Genomic DNA, 24,544 nt, shown 5'->3' with positions numbered 1-24,544 from the left:
TGAATACTCTTTGTTCATACAACAGAGAACAGTTCTATTAAGATATAACTAAACATGCCAGATATAAGTAAAGATATATACAATGAAAGTATTTGTTGGCTTGTAAGCATATGTACAATAAAAGCATTATGTAGAGATGTAATTGAGAATGAGCCGCTAATCATATATGCATGATGGGCCATGGCATCGGCAACACCAGTTAGTGTTTATTGTGGTGCCATGTTGTGCGAGTTGTTCCTGCAGTTGATGTCGCATCTGCCTGTGTGCATCCCTTTCATGGATGTGAATTGTAATTTTAAGTAGTTTCCTTATATTCTTTAACAACGTAATTGTTGGGCGCAAACGGTAAAGTGGCATGGATTGTTGTGGCAGAATCCTTGTCTGCATATCTTGTAATGTAAGTTCTTGTTGCTGGATTTCTTCGCAACACTCGTACAACTGGCGTACGTAGCATGTATTCATACCTGTTGGCATCCAAAAAGGAAACATTGTAACTGACAATGAATATGTTTGACGATTTTGTTTGAATATTCGAAATAAATTAAACGATTCCAAATGAGTATAAAATCATATGAAATTAAATGTAATAGCAAGAAATGTATGTGAAACTTCGTTATGTAGTGAGTGGTGTTTACCATGTGGGTAATTCTGGAAGGCAGGTTGTATGATTGGCTAAAGTGTATTAGCCTGGATATATTTTGATGCAAGGAATGATTCCTCTTGCTGTCTACGCTTAAGATATGGATTCTTGTGCATTTGTGCAATGAGGGAGAATGGGAATGCTGGATTGATGTGTATGTCCGCTAGTGACCGCACTCTTGAAATTGCTATGAATGTTAGCCCTTGGCGTTCTCTGGTGCCGATGTCCACTGTTGCTTTGTCTAATGTCATTCCTTGTGACTTGTGTATCGTTAAAGCCCATGCCATTTGAAGTGGTATCTGACGGCGTGCACCCCTTGTGATGGGAGGAATGGGTACATATGTTGGGTGTGAAATGTCCCACGGTGTTCCTCTGTATTGTTGAAAGTCAACAACCACAAAGGATGGTAATGCTGGGGGCTTTGAGTCAGTTGAATAAAATATTGAGATGACCTTCCCAAGCGCGCCATTGACAAGGCCTGCATGTACCCATAAGTTGCTGGTGAGCATAACTTTTTGTTCACTACATAAGAGCACCTTTGCAGGTAGGTGCTCATCTTCTGTTGTAGTAGGAGTTTTCTGTCTTTGTTGTTCCGCAGAGCAAAGTGCTACTGGGATGTTCAATTGTTTGAGCATTTTCTTATTATGCAAGACAACTGCGTTGTTTGTTGCGAATAGGTGCATGGACTCGTCGAATGTGCATTTCTCCTCATGTGTAAGAGAGAAAATTGTTCTTGACATTAGATGTTGCCAATCTTCAAGTGTAGATATTCCATTCCTAAGATTAGCGAGTATTTGCCGGAAAGCAACCTGGGACGAGCTAGCTCCTTGTTGACGGAAAACGGTTGAAAGTGTTATGAACATGTCGAAGCTGCGCCAAAGTGCAGTGCCACGCGATGTCCCAGCATATAAAGGAATGTCTTTCACAGGTGGGAGTTGGCCTAAATCTCCGACAAGGATGATTGAGCGATTACCAAATGGTGTATTCTGATGAAGAGGGAATGCCTCTCTTAGACGATCGTCAATGCGAGAAAGCATTTTTGGACCAATGAAGCTCATTTCGTCAATGAGGATGTATTCTACATGACGGAGTTGCTCTTGCAGGTGTAGGAGCGGCTGGCCTTCGAGAGGATGCATTGTCTGGATAGGGATATGAAGGGCAGAATGAATTGTGAGGGCATTTATGTTGAAAGCTGCAACGCCGGTTGGTGCAAGTAACAATAAAGGGTTTTTGTTGGCTGGCGAGTTTTCCACAAATGCTTGGTGAAGGCATTTAATCAAATGGGATTTTCCTGTGCCAGCTGTTCCTTGTACGATGATCTTCCTTGGGGATTTTGGCGAAGGGGTTTTGAAGTGTGAAAAAACAGCGGTGAAAGCTATGCTTTGGGTAGGGGATAATGTATGCTCATGGGGAAGGTTGGAAAATGAATGATGTTGGTTTTGAATGGGTGAGCGGTTGAATTCAATGAAATTGATGGCAGTTTCTTGCAAGGGGGGAGGGACAGTATTTTGTGACCAATTGTGGTTGACATCGAAGTCGCGGTAGCCAATCATGTCGAGGTCATCAATTGCAATATTGTAACCTGGGTGTAGTTGAGAGAGGATTTGCCATTCATCCAGCTGAATGGAATCAGGGGGGGTGTGTGGGGTAGGTTGATCTTTAGTAGGTGGGCTTTGTGGGTTTTCGGGTTCGCGATGGACATGCCATGGTGTATATGCACCCTTTTTTTGTTCCCAGTGTGCAATAATTTCTGCATCATTTGAACCGATATCATCAGGGAGTGTTCGGAAGGGGAAATACAAGAGTAATTCACTCCAACAGAAGGTGGCATAAGAAGGATTAGTAGAGGAAGGAATGACATTGTAATGGGGCAAGACATGTACAATCATTGGGGGGAATATGTGTTTCCAGTGGTTTCTTCTCCGCTGGGCAGAATATGACCACGAGCGAGCAACTTCAAGGAGGGGCAGTGCTTCTAGTGAGGCAGGCCTGTTCATATACGCAACGATAAAGTTTGGTGTCGAACCAGGATTTTCAGTATCTTGCAAAACACGTTTGAAAACAGCCCTGTTGACATTCAAAGAACGGAATGTACGGCTGCAAAGAGAGAGAGGTAACTTTTGTAACATATGGCATATTTCTTGTGCACCAATGTCTCTATCTGCAATGGTTTCTGTAAGGAGTTTCCGGATGACACCACTAGTAGGTGCCTCTGGAAGGGCACTTTGTGATAGTCGCGATAGCATTTGACGGTAGCTCTCAGATCTTGTCTCTGCTTTTGTTGCATATTTTGAAATATATTTCAATACAGCATGGCGAGAAAGGACTGGTTGGAAATCAACATTTGCTCTCCAAATAGAGAGTAGATCGGCGTTGTGAATATTCAATCTTTCATCATTGCGAGCAGGGACATAGGTTTTATGACCCTTATCGTCAATGAAAAGTGAAGAAGTGGACTTCAATTCCCACGGTACTCCATATCGGCAGCTAAGCACATTGTCTTTCTTACGAAGGTAGGAAGATTCATGACACTTTGTATGACGTTGAACGTAGTTGAAAAGCTCTGTGTAGTCTTCAAATTGATTGGATGCAAATATTGATGCTGTGTCAAGGAGACACGGGTTATGAATTGTTGACTGGTGAAGCGGAATAGTTCGATGTTCTGCCTGATGTGGATTCCAAGCAGTTACGTAGTGGTCGAAATATTTCTGTGCATTAGCAACTTCTAATGCATTTTCCCAATCAAGTGTGTCCATGTCTGGTGCATTTTGTAGCCAAAGGAAGCCATGAATGTGTGCGGATCCTCTATGTTGCCATTCGTATCTGAATATAACATGAAGGGTACATTCAGTTAATACATGTATATGCAATGTATAAAATTAATGTAGAGGGATATGGATATTAAATAATACCTGCACCAGTAGTCGGTTGCATGGAGGCCTTTTTGAAGGATTTCTTCAAGGAAAATTGTAAATCTACAATGCATATATTGGGCTGTTAGATGTGGGTTTTTAATTATGTTTTGGATTTTCCATTGGAAGGGGTTGACTGAAGTGGAATGAACACTTGTGGGCATGATCGTGTGCAAGTCATGCCATTTAGTATCAGTTGCACTGAGAGTGAAGAAGAATGTTGGGCTTCCTATTTGCGTGATCATGTCAGTCAGCTCAGATCGGCGTTTGTTCCAGAAAGACCGTGTTCCTCGTAGAGCTGACCCAAACCTCATTATTTGCTCTGGCAATCTTGAATCCGGAGAGTCATGAAGACACTGGCGTAGGTCTGATACCGTTGTTGGCAAGTTGTTCTCAATGTACTTCTTCACGAAGACACTGGCTGTTGCTTGGCTACGGTGGCGCATTAGAATGTTATAAAGATAGTAGCGGAATCTTTGGTGTTGGCCAAAGCGGTTATCATGGTAGTGAATCAAGTGCAAAGCATATTCATGCATTTCAAATTTTGTAAGTCTTGGTTGCATGATCATTGCAATGCCTGTAGGGAAGAGTGTGGGGAATGCCATGGCAAGGAGGCCGATGGTGTTGTATTCATTTATAGCGGTTGGAGATATTGGAGGCCAATCGATAGAGCTTGTTGAACTTGAATGGGTCGAGTGCAAATAGTTACAAATGTGGTCGCGCTCGGTACATGAATTTGGGAGGACTGGAACGAAAGAAGAGGGTTGGATTTCTAATGGAGGTAGCATGACATCATTAGGATTATAAGTGGTATCAGTAGTGGTTTGATGGGATTCAAAAGAGGAGGTGGTTACACTGTGGAGAAGAGAAGAAATGTCTGTAGGGAGATCTGGCAGCGTAGAAATTGTAGATGAATTCAATTGAACATCACGGTAGTAAGGGTCATATTTTATTTTGTATTCAAGGGCTGCAAGGACAAGTGATTTGCAAACGTAGAATTCGTAAGCCTTTTCAGATGGATTTTTCCTTTTCACAATGAGGATGTCTAAGTCAGAGAGCATCTGGGGTAAGTATTTGGCAATACTGGTGATATCTTGAGGGAAGCTAATTGTATGGCCACTATATTTATATTGACCACCACGGGAATGAGTAACTTGTAGAATGGGGTTGACACGTGCGATGAGCATTTCTTCAACTTGGGTTAATTGGTGAAGGACACAGGGTTGTTCTCCAGGGTCCATGTTGTTTAGTTCAGAAAAACGATTGGTAGATTTAGATGATGCACAACGAAAACAAGAGAGTCTATTGTGGAAGAGCTTTGTTTTCATTCCTGGGTATGCTTCCTTGCATGTTGTGCAAACATGCAAGGTAGAAAGTCCATCAATCCTTTCTCGAAAGCGACGGTGTTCTTCGTTAAGGGGAGGGTTATATTGGATATGATGAACGTGTGCTGGGTTGGTTTGTATAGGTGGGAGAGCATTTGAGGTGGGAAGGGATGTAGAGGAAGTAGTAGGGTTGTTGTGTTGTTCATAAAGTAGTCGACGTCGTGCATTTATTCGATCCTTTTGTTGTGCATAAAGAATATGCCGCCACTTGTTTTTGGCCGCAAGTTGATTGTTTGGTGGCATATCTAAACAAGTACAAGTAATAGTTGTTAGTTTTCGTAAACAAGTAGTGCATGTTTGGTATCTCATTTTATTGGGTGCACATCCATTGTGAAATTGGAACATTATATTTTGAACATAGATTTAAATTTTTTTTAGTTCAACATCGGTGAAGATAGGTACATTAGGTAGAAGGGAAAACATGCAATTAGGAATGCTATGAAATCATATGTCATTTCAGTATCTTTCATTGAGAGGAGAGAAACAAGATTCAAAATATTTCGTTCCCTTTTCTTAAAAAAAATTTGTTTGACATGTTTGAGCGATAAAATGAATAGCTTAGCAAGCAAGGGATCAATGTGTAGCATGTAGAGAACGAACGAGACACATATGTAGTGACTCTTTACAAATGTTGATATTTATATTACGTAAAATGTAAATGGCAAACATACATATGTTGGAATGACTGGAAGAGAGTATTTGCAATGAAAACTACAAGTTTCATCATAATAACATGGGTGTGTAATTTACAAAGATGAGACAATTAGTTGTGTGGAAATGCTTGTTTATGTACAAACAGGCGTGGTAGATGAAGCCTTAAGAAAAAGTTCATAGGCGGCGAACAATAGGTCGTTTTGGAGCGGACAGTGCTTGAATGTCAGTGAGCGCTTCCTTGCATGCAGAGGCATATTGAATTTCCTCTGAATTGATCAGTATTGGTTGCAAGCGTTGAACACCGTTGAAGTAATCTGTTTTAATGGAAAGTGTTAGCTGGAAGCGATGCCCTGAAATCCGGCCACAAATTTCCTGTAGATCAGTTGGTTCGATAGAAAGTAGGAACAGGTCTTTAGCCATGATGCCCATGAGCTCGTTCCCTGCATCATTGAAAACTGTGACGTTCTGTAGATTCCCGGTGTGGTCATGTAGCTCAATTTTGAGTTTGTAACAGTAGTCACATTCTGGGAAGTCACCGTTACATTTTGTACAATGCCAAAGATTGTTAGAATGCTCCACAACCTTCTTCATGCATTGTTTTCCATTGAAATCTAGTGGACATGCTAGAAAGTAGAGGTCATCCATATGAAGAGCAGTAATTGTTGCTCGAACTGAAACCCAGATTGCTTTATCAGAGGGCTGCATGCCAGCAATTTCATGAAACGTCTTTCGTGGTAGGGCACGTTTCGAAGCAACACCATAGTTTCTACTCAAAGATGGAGAAGAAGAGCTGTAGCTGGTTTCACGGAACCATGCATGTAGTTGATGAGTTTCTTCAACCTGTGGATTTATTGTGAGAGTGCTCGTTGGTATCGTCCCTATTGTGGTGCCATTAAATTCAGACACGCGGCCTCCTTTGATTGCAAGAATTGGTGGGTTGTCGAAAGAGTAGAATTCATAAAGATGTTGTCCGATATAGTCACAGTGGTCTCCCCATAATGTTACATCAATGCTAAAACCCAACCTGTCCTTTAGTATGAGTGTTTTCCTTAATGTCTCACTTCCATCTTTTCGTCGAATTGTTGATGCAGGTGACGTGGAAGTAACAACACCAATGACATCTACATTTGTATTTGGAGTTGCATTTTTTACTTCAGCAATATTCTTGAAGTGAAGCTCTGGCAGGGAAACGTTGGATCATCTGTAGGACATGGATTGATAGTGGAAGCAGCAGACAAGTAAATCTCCCATTTGTTCTTGAGGTGGTTGTAGTTTGGATTTGCTTCTCTCACTATGCCATTTGATACAATGTATAGTTGCCCAACCTGAATTAGATTGTAAAGAGATTCGGCCAGTTCAGCAAATGCAGAAAGGTGGATCTCTTCCTTATCACGGTTGATAAGGTCAAATCCGAAAACTTTTCCTGAGCCTCGCACATTGTTGTATGCCTTCAATGATGTCTTCGCAGATGCTCTACCTTGGATAGACCAATACTTTCGGTAAGGGTTGAGTGCCGTGAATGGAATTGTTGTAGTTGTTGCCGTAGGTGGTGGAGTAACTAAAGAGGGCAAGGTATCTTCAGCTGACGAAGAGCTAAATTGGGCTGAACCCGCCTGTGCATGTTGCAGCGTCGATGTGTCCTTCATCAACGCTGCTGAGCGCTTCACAACTTCAAGCTCAACGACTCGGATGGACCTTATGTAAACAAGTAAGAAATGAATTAATAAAGATTCCATTTTCCTTCTTTTGATGCAAAAAACGGCTAGGCGGGAAAAAGTAAAAGAGGGTGATTTCAAATGGTGGGCCTTACGAGGAGTTTTGGAGCACTGTGCAAGCTGCTTTTTTGAGCAGAATTATTGATCCAATTTGGATGTCTCCAGAGACAACTTGTGGGCCATATGCGGATGGTAGAAAAGTCTTATGTTGATGTGCTCCATCAGATAGAGTAATGTGGAAGTGCGAGGATGTTGTTTTCAATGAGGTAACGGAACCTACATCGATTATCTGAAGTAGTGGTTGAATCTCGGTGCAACCATTCAGCAATAGAGGAATGGCATTCGGTGTCAAGGTTGTCTCCATAATAGAACAAGAGGTTTCTTTTTCCCGTGATAGGAGTACCTGCAATTCATCAATTTCACCACAATACAGAATTCTAGTCAAAGAAGATGTGACATGAATGCGGAATCTAATCTAAGAAGGCTAACTGTTGATGGTGAAACAATAATAAGGGCACAACCTACACGGGGAGGAGAATAACCTCTCATATTAACCACCCAAGGTAATCCATGTTAACGAAATGCTTGTTATTTGATTCAGGGAAAAGCTACATTTTGTTGGAATTTAGAAGCACCTCAAGCGGCTCAAAAATGCTTATAGTCTTACAGTACCGGCAAAACATCAATGAAATAGGAAAATTTCTCAGCCAATCCTAATACTGATCCTACACATTAAGAGATGTTGTTCAATCAAGGCATTTGCCATGTATTTCACTCACTTAATTTACCCTTTCCAGACCCTTCTAAAAGGCTGACTGGACTCCATATGGCTTTGTAATAATTTATGATATATTAAGTATCATGTGAACAATGCACAATTTTTTTTTCTTTAATATGCTATATTCGGGTGTACTCACTGGGCTTGTGCATTTCTGCACATTTTAGGGATGTTGAAAAGCAGGCATTGCATATAGTGAACACGCTCGTCAAACACCATCTATAGCTATTGAATCTGAAAGTTCACACATTCCTTCAGTCCAGGCATATAGAAGAACTATCAGAAACAGGACCCTGAAAACAGCGGGCAGACCATACCAACAATCAGATTCCATCAATCACATAACAGTGGCCAGATTGCGGACTTCATGGGCAGTTTCTATTTATTTGCAGCCTGACCAATCCACCTAAATGCAGCGATCTGGAAAAGAGGAGTAATTCAATTCCCATTTTCTTTTTGTACAAAGTTAAAAAGGGGGAAATGGAGTATGATGTGAAAGGAGAAAGAATGTGGGCAGTTTGAATATAATTTTAGCCTTACTAACCCATGTAATTTCATGACCTGAAAGGAAGGGCTTTGAATGACCTCACCTCATACTTATGCTTAGGTGTCGAATTGTTAGTATGACCTCACCTCCTACCTATCCTTAGGTGTGGAATTGTTAGTATGTCAGTTTCTTACGCACCACACGTGCAGAATTCAGAGTAGAATGACATATGTTGAAGAGAATTAGGGAGGAGCCTCAGCCCAATAAATAGATAGATCATGAGAACTTGCCCCTACTACGGACTGTGTTCTCCTTGGAAACCAACAGATGTTCATGTGGGAGACGTGTTCACCATAGATCATCCAAAAGCATATTTCATTTCAAATACATGACAAAAATATGTTGTTCAATGTAAAGCAATTTATCTTCCTAGCAATGAAGCAAGTTTTGAACACATACATAACCAATAATCTCCCTAATCTATCAGAAATATTGTGTTCCTCATAATATCAACTCAGCTTTAGATTTTAAGAGGGAATGATGTGTATGCCCAACCAAGCTCACAGGATATTATCATGCATCAATATATCCACCATCCCAGCTTATTATAAAGCCTGAGTGTTCCATTTTGACACTGAAGTAAATGTTGATGCTCAAGTGTTACATTGCCTTTCCAGGACTTTTAATGCTACTACTGCAATCGACTTAACTATCTCCTATTATAGAACTTTTATAAAAAAGAAAACTTAGCCATCTGCATCAGCTTTAGCCTTTCATAATGCATTTCCACAAGATTATTCACTTTATGCATGTGCAGCCACACAATCGGATGCTGACAATTGACCATCAATAGTTTTCCCCCAGGAAAATGTCAAATATTAGATAGCTCCATTGCATCTTAGAAAGCATTCACAGAGCCTTCAACATTGCTCCTTGAGTCCCCAAAAGTCACACAGGATATCATTGCAGCTGCAATGACATCTTCTAACTTGTAAGAGAGTAATAGGCAGATCCAAACTTCTAGGTATGTCCAGAAAAATTCAGAGCAACTGAGTCAAACAGGGTATGATTTCCAACATAAATAAACAAAATCCCAGATACTGTTGAGACATAGATAGGAGCCTACTTAGATTTTGTATCCTGATCACTGTGCATCTGCACATTAATAATTGCATGGGCAACATATATGCCAGGCAAGCTACATAACCTGTCAAAACCCACAGAATGGTTTGAAGCGTCCTCATATGCGTATAATAATCTCTCTATGGATGATGTACACAGAAGATCTCCAAGTCACTTGAATGGCTTCATTAACCTAAGTTAGTAGTTAGCACCCCACTCAAAGCACTGAACCCCTAGATACACTTGGCATCATGTGAACTGGTACCTGCTATTTTATTAGACAGATCAGAGTTTACCCTCAGTAACTGTGACTGGAAGTTAACCATTTAGGGGGTTACATTGATTATATCCTGAGTTTATCCCTTGGGATTTGAATATGGGATTCAACAAAGAATATAAATTGTATTAAGCATTCAACCTTTGGGGATAAAGCTACGCATTCATGCCTCAGGACATGGCTTTCCAACTGCACCCTTTCGTAGAAGAGGGAACATATGCAATTGTGTATGTTTCATGGAGGCTATAAAAAAGGCTTGTATTAATCTAGTATTGCGGAGAGTTTGTATTAATCTAGACATCACTGAAGCTTTCCATGTTCTAAAGATGCAACAATATAGTTTCATGATCAACTGCCATAAAAACGCATCATTGAATCTTTCCAGTCAAGAAGAATGGCATGAAAGAAATATGTTGATGGTGCAAGTGAAACCATACAACCCAAAGTTCTAGTTTGACAAGTTAACAGAGAAAAAGCATTGGTTATCCTCCGAACCCCCATCAAAATGCAGAAGACGTCGTGTCAGAGCTCAATCTGGACAGACGTACGAAAAGAGGATCCATTTCAACAGGAATTTTTAGGATTTGTAAATAGAAATTGTTCATATTCATGAAACAATGCAGGCAAATGAACTAAAGAGTTTAACCCAGGCTTTAGAGGAAGTCTAATGATTTGTAAAGAGATTGTTCATATTCATAAAACACCGCAAACAAATGAGAGTTTAACTCCAGTTTTATCATTATGAGAAAACAGAAATGAATTCATGAAGATCAACTGATTGTTATTCCAACCCCATGAGAAGGCCATGAAAATAACACAAATCATGCACAGTGAACAGATACTATAGTGGAAGTTGGATGTTTGATATAAAATAACAAATTCACACAACTGAAAGTATCAGTATAGGAGAAGCAGACCACCTGTCAATGGAAGCCTCTTGGGGCATAAATATTAAAACAGAAATCTGTTCATGAGAAGTATCATATGAAGCCTTTGTGATACTGAAAAAATGTTGGTTAGGAGGCGGCAGCTCCCTGTCCTGGGGATTTTGTGCTATGTTTTTAGTCCATTTGTGTGCCTCTTTCTATAATCCAATCCAGAGTATGGAATTAGGATTGTAATCTAATACCAGTCTCGATAGATTAAGATTGCTACGGGATACTTGAAAATTTTATCTGGCTTTGAAAACTGCTATTTTTCAATCAATAGCTTTGAAATTGTTATTTTTTTTCCAATCAAGGGCTTTCAAAATTAATCTCTCGTGGTGTGGACCATTGTTTTCTTTTGTTTTAGAATTTTGTTGACATTATCTTTTCTTGCCCAGGTATATCACACACTCCTCAACTACCTTACAATCAAACACAATTACACTCCTCAACTACCTTGCAATCAAACACAATTGAGTTAGGGTAGAAACTTCCCCAAAATGTCACCGTGCAATGGGAAAAATGAAAATGAGGAAAAATCACTCAAAGAAAGGAACCTAACTGTCACTATGCCAAGGGAAAAATAAATAGAGAAAAATAGGTGTCAGTAAGGTTGACTATCATTGTATCTGCACCATGCAAAGGGAAAAACAAGACAAACGAGGCCAAGAATGTTTCCTCCAGCAATTTGTAATATTATTAGTCTTTGTTTTGACGTTCGACTTCCCTAACGCTCACCCACCCATTCGTTTCGACTACAGTACCTTTGGGAATCGAGATAAGGCATAAAAACAATAAAAGGTACACTCGAGATAAGGCATAAAACCAAATGACAATAAAAGGTACGTCTACAACAATATCACCTGTAGTTTCGCAAGAACTCTGGTCAAAGAATATCTGGCATTGCTAAATTAAAAGAGATTTGTGGAAGAAATTACATTCTACACTCGCAGAATTACCCGACCCTTTTCTTCATATCAAGAATCCATTCAAATTCTAGTCAGCCGGCATAAAAGACATGTTCGTCTGAATATGAAATGCTATGAGGTGAAGAGGTTTGAAAACTTGCCTGGAGCGATCACCTCTGTCACGGCTAAACTTGCAGCTAAAAATAGGCTGATGAACTTTTCCTTGCGCTTGCAAAATCTGAGGACTGTCTTCAGGGCTTCAGGCTGTCCAACAAACTGCAAAACAAACTATGGATCAGGTTCTGCTCTAACATCCAAATGCAACTCCCCTACCTTAGATAGATAGATAGCTAAACTTCTTAACTTTTCCTTACATGGACAATCTGATAGGTTTACACTTTGAATGTACCGACAGTTTTTCGGAAACCAAAAGACAGGTTCGTCTGAATATGAAATGTTATGAGGTGAAGAGGTTTGAAAACTTGCCTGGAGCGATCACCTCTGTCACGGCTAAACTTGCAGCTAAAAATAGGCTGATGAACTTTTCCTTGCGCTTGCAAAATATGAGGACTGTCTTCAGGGCGTGAGGCTGTCGAGCAAACTGGAAAACAAACTGTGGATCAGGTTCTACTCTAACATCCAAAGGAACCGCAGAACAATTAATGCATAAGGTGGAAGATAACTGCAGGAAGTTAACACGACCCGTCATTCCCTCGCAGAACTGTCCCGCTCTATTCTGACGCTAGCTGCACGAGACTGAAAAACTCCTGGTTATGCCATTCAGAATCCGATGCCACGTGTCAGCACGAGAGCCAAAGGAACGACGAAAGTCTGTTCCAAAGGAAGGCCTATCGGCCTAACTAAGTTCAAGAAAAGTTGTAAGTCGAAGTGCAATATGAAAGCTTTGGAATTGTCTTTAGAAGGCCATAATGTTTACGGAAACAAACTGTATTTCTCTTTTTCTTTAATTAGGTAACACTAAGTCGAAGGAAAGTTGTAAGTCGAAGTGAAATATGAAAGATTTGGAATTGTCTTTAGGTCATAATGTTTACCAAAATAAATTGCAATTAAAAGACAGCTGCCAAAACGATTACTTAAGTTTCTTGTATAAAAAACTTTGATTTCTCATTCAAAGGGGTTAGCTCCAAAGGTGATGAGACTTATGTTTTAGGATCTTATTACCCTTGTTGTACGGATTCATCGGTAGAGATTTCGGAGGTTTTAATATATGCATTTTTGAGTAAATTTTTATTTCTGTCTCTGTTTTCTTTTGTTTTCGTTATGTGTTCTGATTTATATTTTTGTGATGTTTTTTGACTTGATCAATTTGCGATTCGCTGAAAGTTTATTTCATTCATATCTTCTCATTGATATACATACTATCTAAAATGTATGAATTGAAGTATTTAATTGACTTGTTGTTTAATTGGATGTGTTAATTATTGTCACTTCTTGTCTAATTACAATAAATCTTTAAGGAATTTAGACTTCTGTGATCCATAACATTGTTTAGAAAATCTTCGGCAAAATCACATAATCAATCTTTTGTCATTTTGCCGAAGATTTTCTATACAATAAATCTTTTAAATATTATTTTAGTGCATACTTTCTATTTCATTTATTTTTTCTTAGTTGCCCACACTAGTTTGTTTGGAGAAAATTAACAAACTAGTAACTGATATGAGCATTATTGGTTTTTCATAACAATTAATGAATTCATTCCCCTGACAATATATATACTATTGGCAGATTGTGTGATTTCTACTATTTGTTTATGTACTACTGACAAGCAACAAAATACATGATATTGATTTATGTATCACTAGTATTACAACAAATAATACAACACTCGAAATGTTGCAGTATTTTATATTGGTTTTTATTTCTTAAGTTTTAATCTTTATTTATGTTTTATGTCATATTTTTTGGTACTGTTAATTACTCAGATTGCATATTTGAATCATTCTTTTGATTTGCAGGTCCTTTGTTATTATAAGTCTCATTTACATTTATACCTTGACAACCTATTATTTAAAGATACTCTTGTTGGCATTATGACGCATGTGTTGTACTTGATGACAACCCACTTATAGCAGACCAACTCACTTGTATATGGTAAGTAAATGAATCTATGTAACTAGATGAATCTATAGGAGAGATATCAGATGTGACAGAATGTATGGCAATTGTGTTTACAGATGTGACAGAATGCATGGCAGTTGTGTTTACAAATGTGACAAAATTCAGGGCAGTTCAAAGGAATTAGTTTAGAAGTAATGTACAATGTTGAATCACCTTATAATATGTCTATTCAGAGGGAACAAAGTAATGGTACAAAAGAATAGGATGAAGGAACAAAGGACTACAGATTAGAATCAAGAAGTTGAATAAAAAGGACATTTTCAGGTATGTTAAGTTGTATACGCAGGTTCACCGTAGAAAAAGAGCGTATACACGCGAGTTAACAGAACAAAAGGAGCATATACATATACATGCACTTTCACAGGATGAAAAGCGCGTACATGTTGGAAAACCAAGGTTTTGGTACGAGGTATTTAGTCAAAGGTATTGATCCAAGGTATTTGATTTGAGGTATTGACCCTAGGTATTTGGTCCAAGGAATTGGTCCTAAGTGGTTTTGGTCCAAGGTATTGAGAAAGGCCTAAAACTATATAATAAGGAGAAGATCATTAGGCCAAGGTGTGCAAGTATTGAATATCTTATGAAGTGGTAGATCAAATACGCAGGTTATGGGTTTCTGATGCTTTGCTTGATCTGAACTAAGGATGCACCTATGCGGTTGATGATGGATGATGGATTGAGATCATAAGACCTAAAATGAATTATCATTATGTGGTTTGATCATGGATATTCTAGATCTGAATACTGACGTATGTTTTATTCTGTAAATGTTGTGATCTGGGTATGACTGAATTCTGGAATTGCAGTGCAGTTATGAAGTAAGTATTTGCAGATTTGTACGCTGGTTCGCTTTGGTGAAGGTGCATATACACGCTGGTTCGGATCTTCTAAGTAGCGTATGCAAAAGAAAAGCTTGATGTTTAGGGATGACTGATCTATCAAATCAATATTGTTGTTTTGTTGCTGTATTACTATTGTTTGTCAATGAATTCTTCTTAGATCTAGAAGTAAAACTAAATGCATAAAGAGTTTGTGTCTCATTGATTAATTGATTAAGAAAGAAGGGTGATCCTTGTTGCTATCTGTTTAGAACTCTGTAATATGATAGTAGATCTTCAGAATGTCACTGATTGGTACAGTTTATCATTTAGAGGTTTTGTGATTTAGTATCTTTAGAGGTATACGCAGATTGGGCAAAAGGAAGTAGCGTATACACGCAGGTTTGCTTCATTAAAGGAGTGTATACATTCTCAGACATGCATTTTGAGGTTACAGTTAGTTATGGTTGTTGAGTTCTGGGTTCAGATCTGAGTACTGCTTATAGTGATCTGTCTGTTCCAGTTGATTGGTTGAATTTGATTAAGTTTGAATGAATGTTGATTCAGTTGTGTTAGAGGTTCAGTAATTGTTTAATTCAGTTGTGTCAAAGATTCATGGGTTGTTAGTGATTGACTGATTCAACTGTGGTCGATTCAGAGAGTGATGATTGAGTTTCAGTGATTAGTTGATGCAGATGTATTTGATGGTTGTAATGTAGTTATGATTTTGAGCTTCAATGTTGTTGATGGGTCCAGTATGAAAATTGGATGAAACGTGGCCTTCAGATTGTGGTGTTGTGTTCCAGGAGTATCCAGTCTGAAAATTTATGAAATGTGGTCCCTGGAGGAAAGAGAGAAGGTCGTAGCCCTCTGTAGGTTGACGCATGTGTACTGGTAAACATATCAGCCAGTACAAGAGCTAGGGGGTTGGAGGTCCCTTGCATTAGCAGCTGGAAAAAGTGAAGGTTGGAGCCTTCTATAGGTCAGCGCCTACGCACTAGTAAACGGATTGGCTAGTACAAGAGCTAGGGGGTTGTAGCTCCCTTCTAGTAGAAGTTGGAGAATAAGAGAAGGTTGTAGCCTTCTGCAGGTGGGTGCCTGCGTACTGGTATGAGTCTGCACCAGTACAAGATTGTAAACATATTTTCTTATTATTAAAGGAAGACAGAGACGACAGCAGCAGGTGGTTTTCACCCACATTGGGTTTCCACCTTAAATCTTGGTGTTCATGTGTGTTGCTTATGTGTGATGGTTTATTATGTTATTACTGCACATGGTTACTGTTTAATGTTTAATAAAGTATTGATAAATTGATTAAAGATCAACATATGATGAATTAACTGAATCATAAGTTCACTAGATATATGTTGCTTGCCTTAAGAACTGTTGCGTGCACACGCGAGTTCCCTTCATTGAAGTAGCATATATAAATCTGATTATGGAAATGAAAATTTATTGATTTGTAAATACTAATTCACCCCGCCCGTGCGCACCCCCCCCCCCCCCCCCCCCCTCAGTATTATTTCCAACAACATTACCCATGTTGCCACTTCGACTTATCATTCTCTTGCGAGGAGGAATGAGTACAATGGTAAGGGAAAAAATGGACAACCACTAGAAAACCTCAAACAGAGAAGCAAGAAAAAGGACGAGACATAGATCCTTGAAACCCCAACCAAAAAATTAGCTATTCATCCACTAAATGCCACACCAGAGGACCAAGTTCCAAAAAATTGTTAAACTCACAACATAGAGACATAACACATGAAATTACCCAAAACCATAATAAGCAACGAAGGCTCCAAATATTCAAATAGAGGACAAGAGTAAATATAACGCCCAAATCACTCAACTTATGTAGCAAAGTGAAACATAGAGTAATTAAAAAGGATATTACAGGAATTGACGTACATAGACCTAAATTCATGTACTTATAGTATTGCTTCAAAGTAACACATATGCACCTAAATGAAACGCATTAATATTGTCACACTTTTATTACAAAGCAATATGCCTCCAAAGACGTGTAAACCATGTAAGACAAACAAGTGACCATTTACTGGTAAAGCCCTGGACTCAACTGAAAGAAGAGCCCAAGCTTTACATCATGCAAGTGAGAAACAAAGCATCACAACCTCAGATGAAACCAAATGAAGGAGGTTGAGGATAAATCCCCACCTCCACTCCCACATTACACATACCTTGGCCACCCTGACGCCATAACTATGCATTTAAATTGACAAGACCTCGTTTAGAAATCCCAAGCCCATCAATTGCTTAATTCCACACCTCCTCTAGGCTAAGACACTTGTGAAGCATATGGCATTGTTTCCGATGAAACTCTCACTCCTCCAGCATTAGCAACCCTGTCAAGGAATTACCTTGAGGATACTTAGAAGATATTTACATCTACATACATTTCCTTCTTCCTTTGTTTTTATTCTTTTAATTTAGAAATAAATGTATTCTCTTTTTCCTTTTTCTGCTCATTATTAATATTTATAGTTATTATTTGTTTGATTAATTAAGTATTTTATTACTTTAAAAGAAATTGGAGAAAATTTAAATTTGGTACGCAAGGAATATAAAATATCTTTGTAATTATGAATTATACACCTTATAAAACGATATATTTGTATTATTATTATTGAGTACTATGAAAGAAAGTGGAAGCTAATGGAGGAAGATGGTGAAGCGCATGCAGGAAAGGTTGGCGCGTCCACGACCTAACACAGGGTAGCCCTTCCGGATGTACACCTGGGGCCTAGGTGCAGACATTGTCCATATTCTGTCGCAGTCTTGGCCATAACCTGCTTGGGAACCCCATTTACCAGACCTCTGTGCTTACCCCCAGCGACTTGCGAATGCGTTTTGTGGTATTGCGGTTGTAGGGTTTTGGTTCAGCCTGTGTCGGTTACTTCGGTTCTCAACGGTAGCTGGCATAAGCCCCGGAGCAACATGGAGGGAGGCCTAATAAACTACTCCAAGGCATCTCCATCTTCGGCAATCCGGCTAACAGAGACGTGCACTTTCCATTCAGTAGTGAGCTCTCGGAGGTAATTGCCCCTCTTTCGTCGCTTTCAGGACAGCCAGGCCCTGTGATTGATCTTCTGGAGCTACCTGTGAATTGGCCATCTCTTTCCGTGCCTTCCCTAATGTCGTCCTCCTATCTTTTAGACCCCGGCCCCTCTGCATCTGTACGAGCGGCCGAATCCGCTGGCCTATCCTCCCTCCATCACCCTAAGGCTATACACTACCCTCCTCGTTCCCCGCTCAGTGAAGCCCTCCCTTGGCACTCCTTCCCTCCCCTAGAACAAGCACAACCATCTGGAAGCTACACCACCGTTCCCCCCTCCAAAACGCCTACCCGCCTGAATCGGATCAGTTTCCTTCGAACCCTAACCCTAGGCCTATCTCTCATCCTCCAAACCCTCGCCCTGAAGAGCACCCTAAGCAAGCGAAGACTACGGAGACCCGGGGAAAGAATCAAAGGTGTGTAAAGCCGAAGCCATAGGACGTTTTCATTGACTGGGAAGAGGATTTCCAGTGGTAGGACACTATGGACATGGCAGTGATGGTCCTAGTAGGAAGAGTCAAAGGAAGGACCTATTCCATAGCCAAACTGAAGAAATGGGTAGCAAAAATATGGGGCCATCATTTAGCATACCTACCTATTGTTCAAAATTTCGTTCGCGGTTGGTTTTCCCTCAAATTTTCGTGAGCTGACCACACAAATTTGGTTCGATCATCCTACTATCACATCGAACAAGCTCCGGTCATGCTAAGGAGATGGAGCCCGCTTTTCGACCCTGACAGAGAATAGCTCAGGGCAGGGCCAATCTGGGTTAGACTACCCAGTCTGCCCTTGCATTTATGGACTAAGGAAATCTTCAGAAGAATTGGTAACACCCTAGAAACTTACCTGGATTATGACAAATCCTACCTTTCCACTGGTGTCATGTCCTATGCGAAACTGTTGGTGCACCTAGATATCAGAGGAGGCTTGCAAGAAAAGGTTACCCTCCACTGGAGGAACTATGACTGGACACAGATCCTGCACTATGAAGGGGTTCCCTTCCATTGCAAACGATGTCATAAAGTCGAACATCTCTACAAGGACTGCCTTCTCCTTGCAAAAAATATATTTGGGTCCAGAGGGAAGCCCACAACTGTTAAGGGAACACAGACATGGAAGGAACAGTCGGATGATGTTGACATGATCAAAACTGAGCCAGATGAATCTAGGCTTAACCCAGAGACATCGAAGAAGTGAGGGACTGCATCCCTTTGGCCACCTTCACCACCACTGACCAGGTCCAAGGCAACTTCTGGCGGAGCGCTCTCTTCGGGTATGTCTTGCCCTCCCTTGCTCTCTGCTTCCATTAAATTTTCATCTGCTCTATCATCTAGTTCACTACAATCTAGTTCTATCTCTAATTCTACCGCCGGCACATTCCACAGGAACAATCCCCTCATCTCTCAGTTGGACCCCATCCCTTTATTGAGCCTTTGTTCATTCCCCCCGCACAAGAGATCCCCATCCCTGGCACTGCCCCTGAACCTCATCGCTACCATCTCCACTCCCATACTCGAGTAACTATGACGAATTCCATTGGCCTTTGCATCTCTCCATTCCCCTCTGTCCTGAAGCCCATTCGGGTTAGACCATCCTCTCTGTCCAAAGCTAAACAGAAGGCGAGATTAGAGGTGGTTTCAGGAAAACAGCTTTCACTAGATATGGTCCTTAGAGCCTAGAGGCCTCCTCCGGTGTTCCCCTCATGAAGGCCATCTCCTACAATTACAAAGGGATAGCTAGTCCCGACAAAAAACTAGCGCTGAAGAGACTCCTTCGAAAGGAGCCTGTAGATTTAGTTCTTCTTTAGGAAACCCTGGGTACAGGAGCCATCATAACTCTTCTTCTGGAGTCCATGCTCCCTGGTTGGAATTTCCATGCCTTGGATGTAAATAGTCAATCAAGAGGCATAGCCCTAGGCTACAACCCTCACTCTATTAAATTGTTGGGAGCCTGGGGAGGCATAGGGTTCATAGGGGCTGACATCTACTCAGCAGAGCTGGGATCGGAGATTAGAGTGCTGAACATCTATGGACCCTACCACCATAGAGAGACCTTCTGGGAAATGCTGCTGGGATCCAACATATTATAGACAGACTATCTTATCATAGGGGGAGATCTAATTTTTTCCCTAGGTTTCTCGGAAAATTGGGGCCTTCAAGCACAGGCCGACCCCCTAGCGGCTTTTTTTGAACAACTCCTCGACTCTCATCAGCTCATTGATATTCTAGTGGCAAAACTAACCCCAACTTGGAGCAACAAACGAATTAGGGAGGCCAGTCTTGTAAGGAGACTAAACCTTTTCCTCATTAAGGAACATCTATTGGAGCAAGGGTACACTTACCGCCAATGGGTGGGATTCGGGGGGCTCTCAGACCATTTGCCTATTCATCTGGAAATCTGTGGCAACATCAACAAACCTAGAGCCCCCTTCAAACTCAACTCCTCATGGTTGAATGACATCTCTTACACCAATCTTGTGACAGACTTTTGTAAGACCCACCCTCTGGATAGGAACGGACACATCACTGAAGGATTCGTGTCCAACCTAAAGAAATTAAAGAAAATTTCCAAGATATGGGCTCACAATAAGAGATGTGAAGAAGAACATCAGATGGCCGAAATTGAGAATGAGATAGCCATCCTTGAGGAAAATAGCAAAGGCACCTTCCCTTCGCCCAAGCTCAGGGACAAGCTTGTGGAGCAAACAACTCTAAGAGGGAAAATCCTCAAGGACAAAGAGGAAACATGGCAACTGAGAAGTCAGGATATTTCGCTGAAAGAAGGGGATGAAAATAAAAAGTTTTACCACAAATTCGCAAATGGAAGAAGGGCTTATAACACCATCTGGAACCTAACTAATGAACATGGAGCTGTGATTGACACTTCCCCTAGCTGGCCTCATTGGCCACCTCACACTTCAAGCAAGTCTACCAGAACCCTCCTAATGCTACATTGGCTGAGGTCATTAGAGTAGCGCAACGGTTTCCTTGTTTTACTGATATGGAGGAAGTCGGTCATCTCAATAGAGAAGTTCCTATGGGGGAGCTGGAGGCCACTCTAAAATGGTTCAAAAGGGATAAAAGCCCAGGCCCAGATGGGTGGACTATCAAATTCTACCTGGCATTCTTTGAGGTTCTAGGGAATGACCTACTCAAGGCCACAGAGGAATGCAAGACATACGGGAGCATGCACGAGGCCATTAACATCACTTTTATAGCCCTCATTCCTAAGACTGACAACCCCTCATATTATAATGACTTTCGTCCTGTCTCCCTTTGTAACTATCTTTATAGCCCTCATTCCTAAGACTGACAACCCCTCATATTATAATGACTTTCATCCTATATCCCTTTGTAACTATCTCCTATTTGCTTTCCTAAAGGATAGACAGATTCACGAAGCTATCGGATCAACTCAGGAGGTGATGCACTCAATACAATCCAAAAAGATCAAAGGCATGATTCTCAAATCTGACCTCTCCAAAGCCTTCGACAAAGTAAACTGGTTATATCTTAGAATGATCCTTACCCATCTAGGCTTTAATGTCGGATTTATCAAATGGATTATGTGTTGCATCACCAATGTATCCTTTAGTGTACTGGTCAATGGGGCAGCCTCTCCCTTCTTTGGCTCTAAAATAGGCCTTAGACAAGGATGCCCCCTGTCGCCTTTTCTCTTTCTTCTTGTCATGGAAGGCCTAAGAAAAATGATCAAGGACGTGCATCACAAGGGTAGACTCTGGTATCAAAATCATTAAATACTGTACTATAACCCACCTTATTTTTGTGGATGATGTTTTTATGTTTCTAAATGGGGGAATATGGGGTCTCACTACCATCCAAAATACTATCAACCTCTTCAAAACAGCTACAGTCATGGCCATCAACAATTCCAAATCCATTATTACTGTCTCTGAATGCTCCCCCCATGAAATAAAATTTGTATTACAAAGGTTTCCCTTCACTCTGAATCACATAGGTGAGGGCCTTAGATATTTGGATACAGATTGAAACCGCATGGATATAAGATCACAGACTAGATATGGTTAATTACCAAGCTGGAGAAAAGATTTCATATCTGGTACCACAAATATCTCTCAAGATCCGGTCAGCTGGTGCTCATCAAAGCAGTTCTTGAGGCCACCCCGGTTTACTGGATGTCCCTTGCATGGATTCCTAGAGGCATCCTCAATAGAATTCAGAACCTCTGTAGCAGATTCCTTTGGAAAGGTAATCAATCTGGGAGAATATTTGCTTGAGCAAGATGGGACCTCCTATCTATACCCAAGAAGTGGGGTGGATGGGGCATAAAAAAATTGGCGGAATTTTCCACTGCACTGGCGACCAAGCTTGGGTGGCATCTTCTTACCTCCACCAGTCTATGGACCAATATTGTTGTTGCAAAATATATCACCCCGCTTAGCCCATTGGAGTGGCTAAGACAGCCTAACTCGAACAAAATAAGGATATCTAATATATGGAAAGTAGTTTTGAATGCACTTCCCCTTATACAGGATGGACTTACTTGGAGAATTTCTGATGGGGCTTCTGTCCAAATTGGCAGAGACCCATGGATAGGATGCGGCAATGCACATCAGCTCCCCCTGGACTTACTACAGATCCTCTCCGAGAAAGGAATCATGCATATAAATCATGCAGCGAACCCAAAGCAATCATCCTTTCTCTATCAGGCATGGAAGTTAGCATGTAGCCTCCTCCTCCCCCGAGAATGGCATCTAGCATGGCATTCTGCCCTAAAGGAATCCCAAATCAGACTCAGAGAAGGGGAGGATGAGATAATATGGACTATAGCCAAGAGTGTTCGGTACTCCCCTAAAGAGGGGTACCTATTACTAGCTAGCACTCACAAGCCACAAATCATTGAACCATGGTGGAAAGACATGTGGAAACGGAAAGCACCTCCCCGCGCAAGACTACTCCTGTGGTCAATCCTAAAAAACAAGGTGCCGACTGGGGAAAACTTGAATAAGAGAGGTCAATATGGGCCATTCTAGTGCTGCTTCTGCAAAAATAATTCTAAATCTCTGGATCATCTCTTTCTATCTTGTTCAGTCACTATGAACCTTTGGACCTCCACCCTTACCCACCTTCACCTGCCTATCATCTGGGGAGGTCTGACTACCAAGGAAGCTTGGGCAAATTGGTGGGCATCTTCTACATCGGCCAAAACCAGAAACCTCCCCCTACTCATCTGTTGGGAAATATGGATTTCCAGAAATCGTTACATATTTAGTGACACCGCCCCTCATTGGACTTCCATCTTAGCCAGAATTATAGTCGATTTCAACTCTCTCCCTGAGGACTTGACCACCACACCTCCTAGGAATATCATTCCTGAATCCATAGATCATTCAAAACCCTAGGCATATTTTGATGGCTCCGCACAAGATACAGGATGTGGTGGTGGGGCTATACTACACATTTCGGCAAGCCACTATTATCATATTTGGATGGGACTTGGGATTGGCACCAATAACTTTGTTTAACTCTCCACGGCTCACCACCTAATCAAATTTTCTATTGAGAAAGACTGTCATAATTTGCAAATCTTTGGCGACTCCAAAATTGTTTGTGACTGGATAAACAAAACCACAACCTACCACACATACACTTTGGGACATATATTGGCAGAAATCCATAGATGCATCTCACATTTTGACAGTTTTGTTTTTCATCACATCTACAGGGAACGAAACACCATCGCTGACAACCTTTCCAAAACGGCAGCGATCAGGTCACGTAATGTCTGGTTGATACATGAGCAGCGGGGAGTAGAACATTTCCAATACTACCACCGGCCATATATGGACCATGCAGACCAGGCTCAGTAGGAGCCTGAACTTATGAAAGACAAGTCTCTTTTGTTATGTCTATTTTGATTTATGTATATACATAACAGCTCATGTTTTTAGCAATACTCTCTGCGTAGAGTATGTTTAAATTTTGACAAATTATGTAGTACTATTTAAAGACTATCTCCCTGCGTGGAGAACTTATTTTGGATATCATTTTGGGATTTAAATACTTTTTGAACTGGCACACAGCCACACCTTATGCATATTCACTTCACATCTACAGCATGTAATTTCTTATATTAATGAAAACTACGATTTTTTCCAAGGAAAAAAAAATTACTATGAAAGCAAGACAATCGAGAGACGCATGATACAATTTAACAATGTATCTCTACATGTTTTGGTTGATAAGTTGGGGGAGGAATAAGATAAGTGAGAACACTGAAATCATTATGGCTTAACACTTATATCTTAAATGAAATCTAATTTATTATGCAATCATTATTCAATTTATGTATAGCATTATGGAAAAAATTGATATTGAGTTTAATATAGGTGCACATCTTGGTTGTTTGATTAAAAAAAAATAAGGCATATCTTGCTCTTTGGTATAAAAGACACTCATATTGTCAAGGAAGTTATGGATCATTGCATCAATCCCTTGCATCATAAAGTGAGAAAGTCAATTAAGTTACGACTTGGATTCTTTTTGTTTTACAATTATTTTTCTTGGTTTGGTTTGGCTTGGCTTGTTACTTGCCTCGGCCTAATAATTTTTTTCTAATGTTGTTTATCCTAGTCTAGTAAGGATTTGAATCTCAATGTTCCAATGACTTCTCTTTCAATTGGGTTTCCACCTCTCTAGTTATGGTTTCCTTATGGATGGTTT

At 40.5% G+C, this 24,544-nt stretch overlaps 1 protein-coding gene across 1 annotated transcript; it reads right to left on the bottom strand.

The window, feature by feature from the left end:
* Window positions 1–295: 295 nt before the first annotated feature.
* On the bottom strand, window positions 296–4,157 carry LOC149265004 (uncharacterized). Its single transcript, XM_089401485.1, has 3 exons — window positions 3,862–4,157; window positions 1,004–3,463; window positions 296–464 (listed from the first exon to the last, which is right to left on the bottom strand). The coding sequence occupies exons 1-3, from the start codon at window positions 4,155–4,157 to the stop codon at window positions 296–298; spliced, it is 2,925 nt and encodes a 974-aa protein (XP_089257611.1).
* Between the last annotated feature and the right edge of the window lie 20,387 nt (window positions 4,158–24,544).

This window comes from Pinus tabuliformis, chromosome 6, assembly GCF_031772625.1.
Source record: "Pinus tabuliformis cultivar Carrire ecotype Pingquan chromosome 6, CPIR1, whole genome shotgun sequence".
NCBI lineage: Eukaryota > Viridiplantae > Streptophyta > Pinopsida > Pinales > Pinaceae > Pinus > Pinus tabuliformis.
The sequence above is the reverse complement of the archived record's forward strand: the minus strand, read 5'-3'. Positions and strand labels throughout refer to the sequence as shown.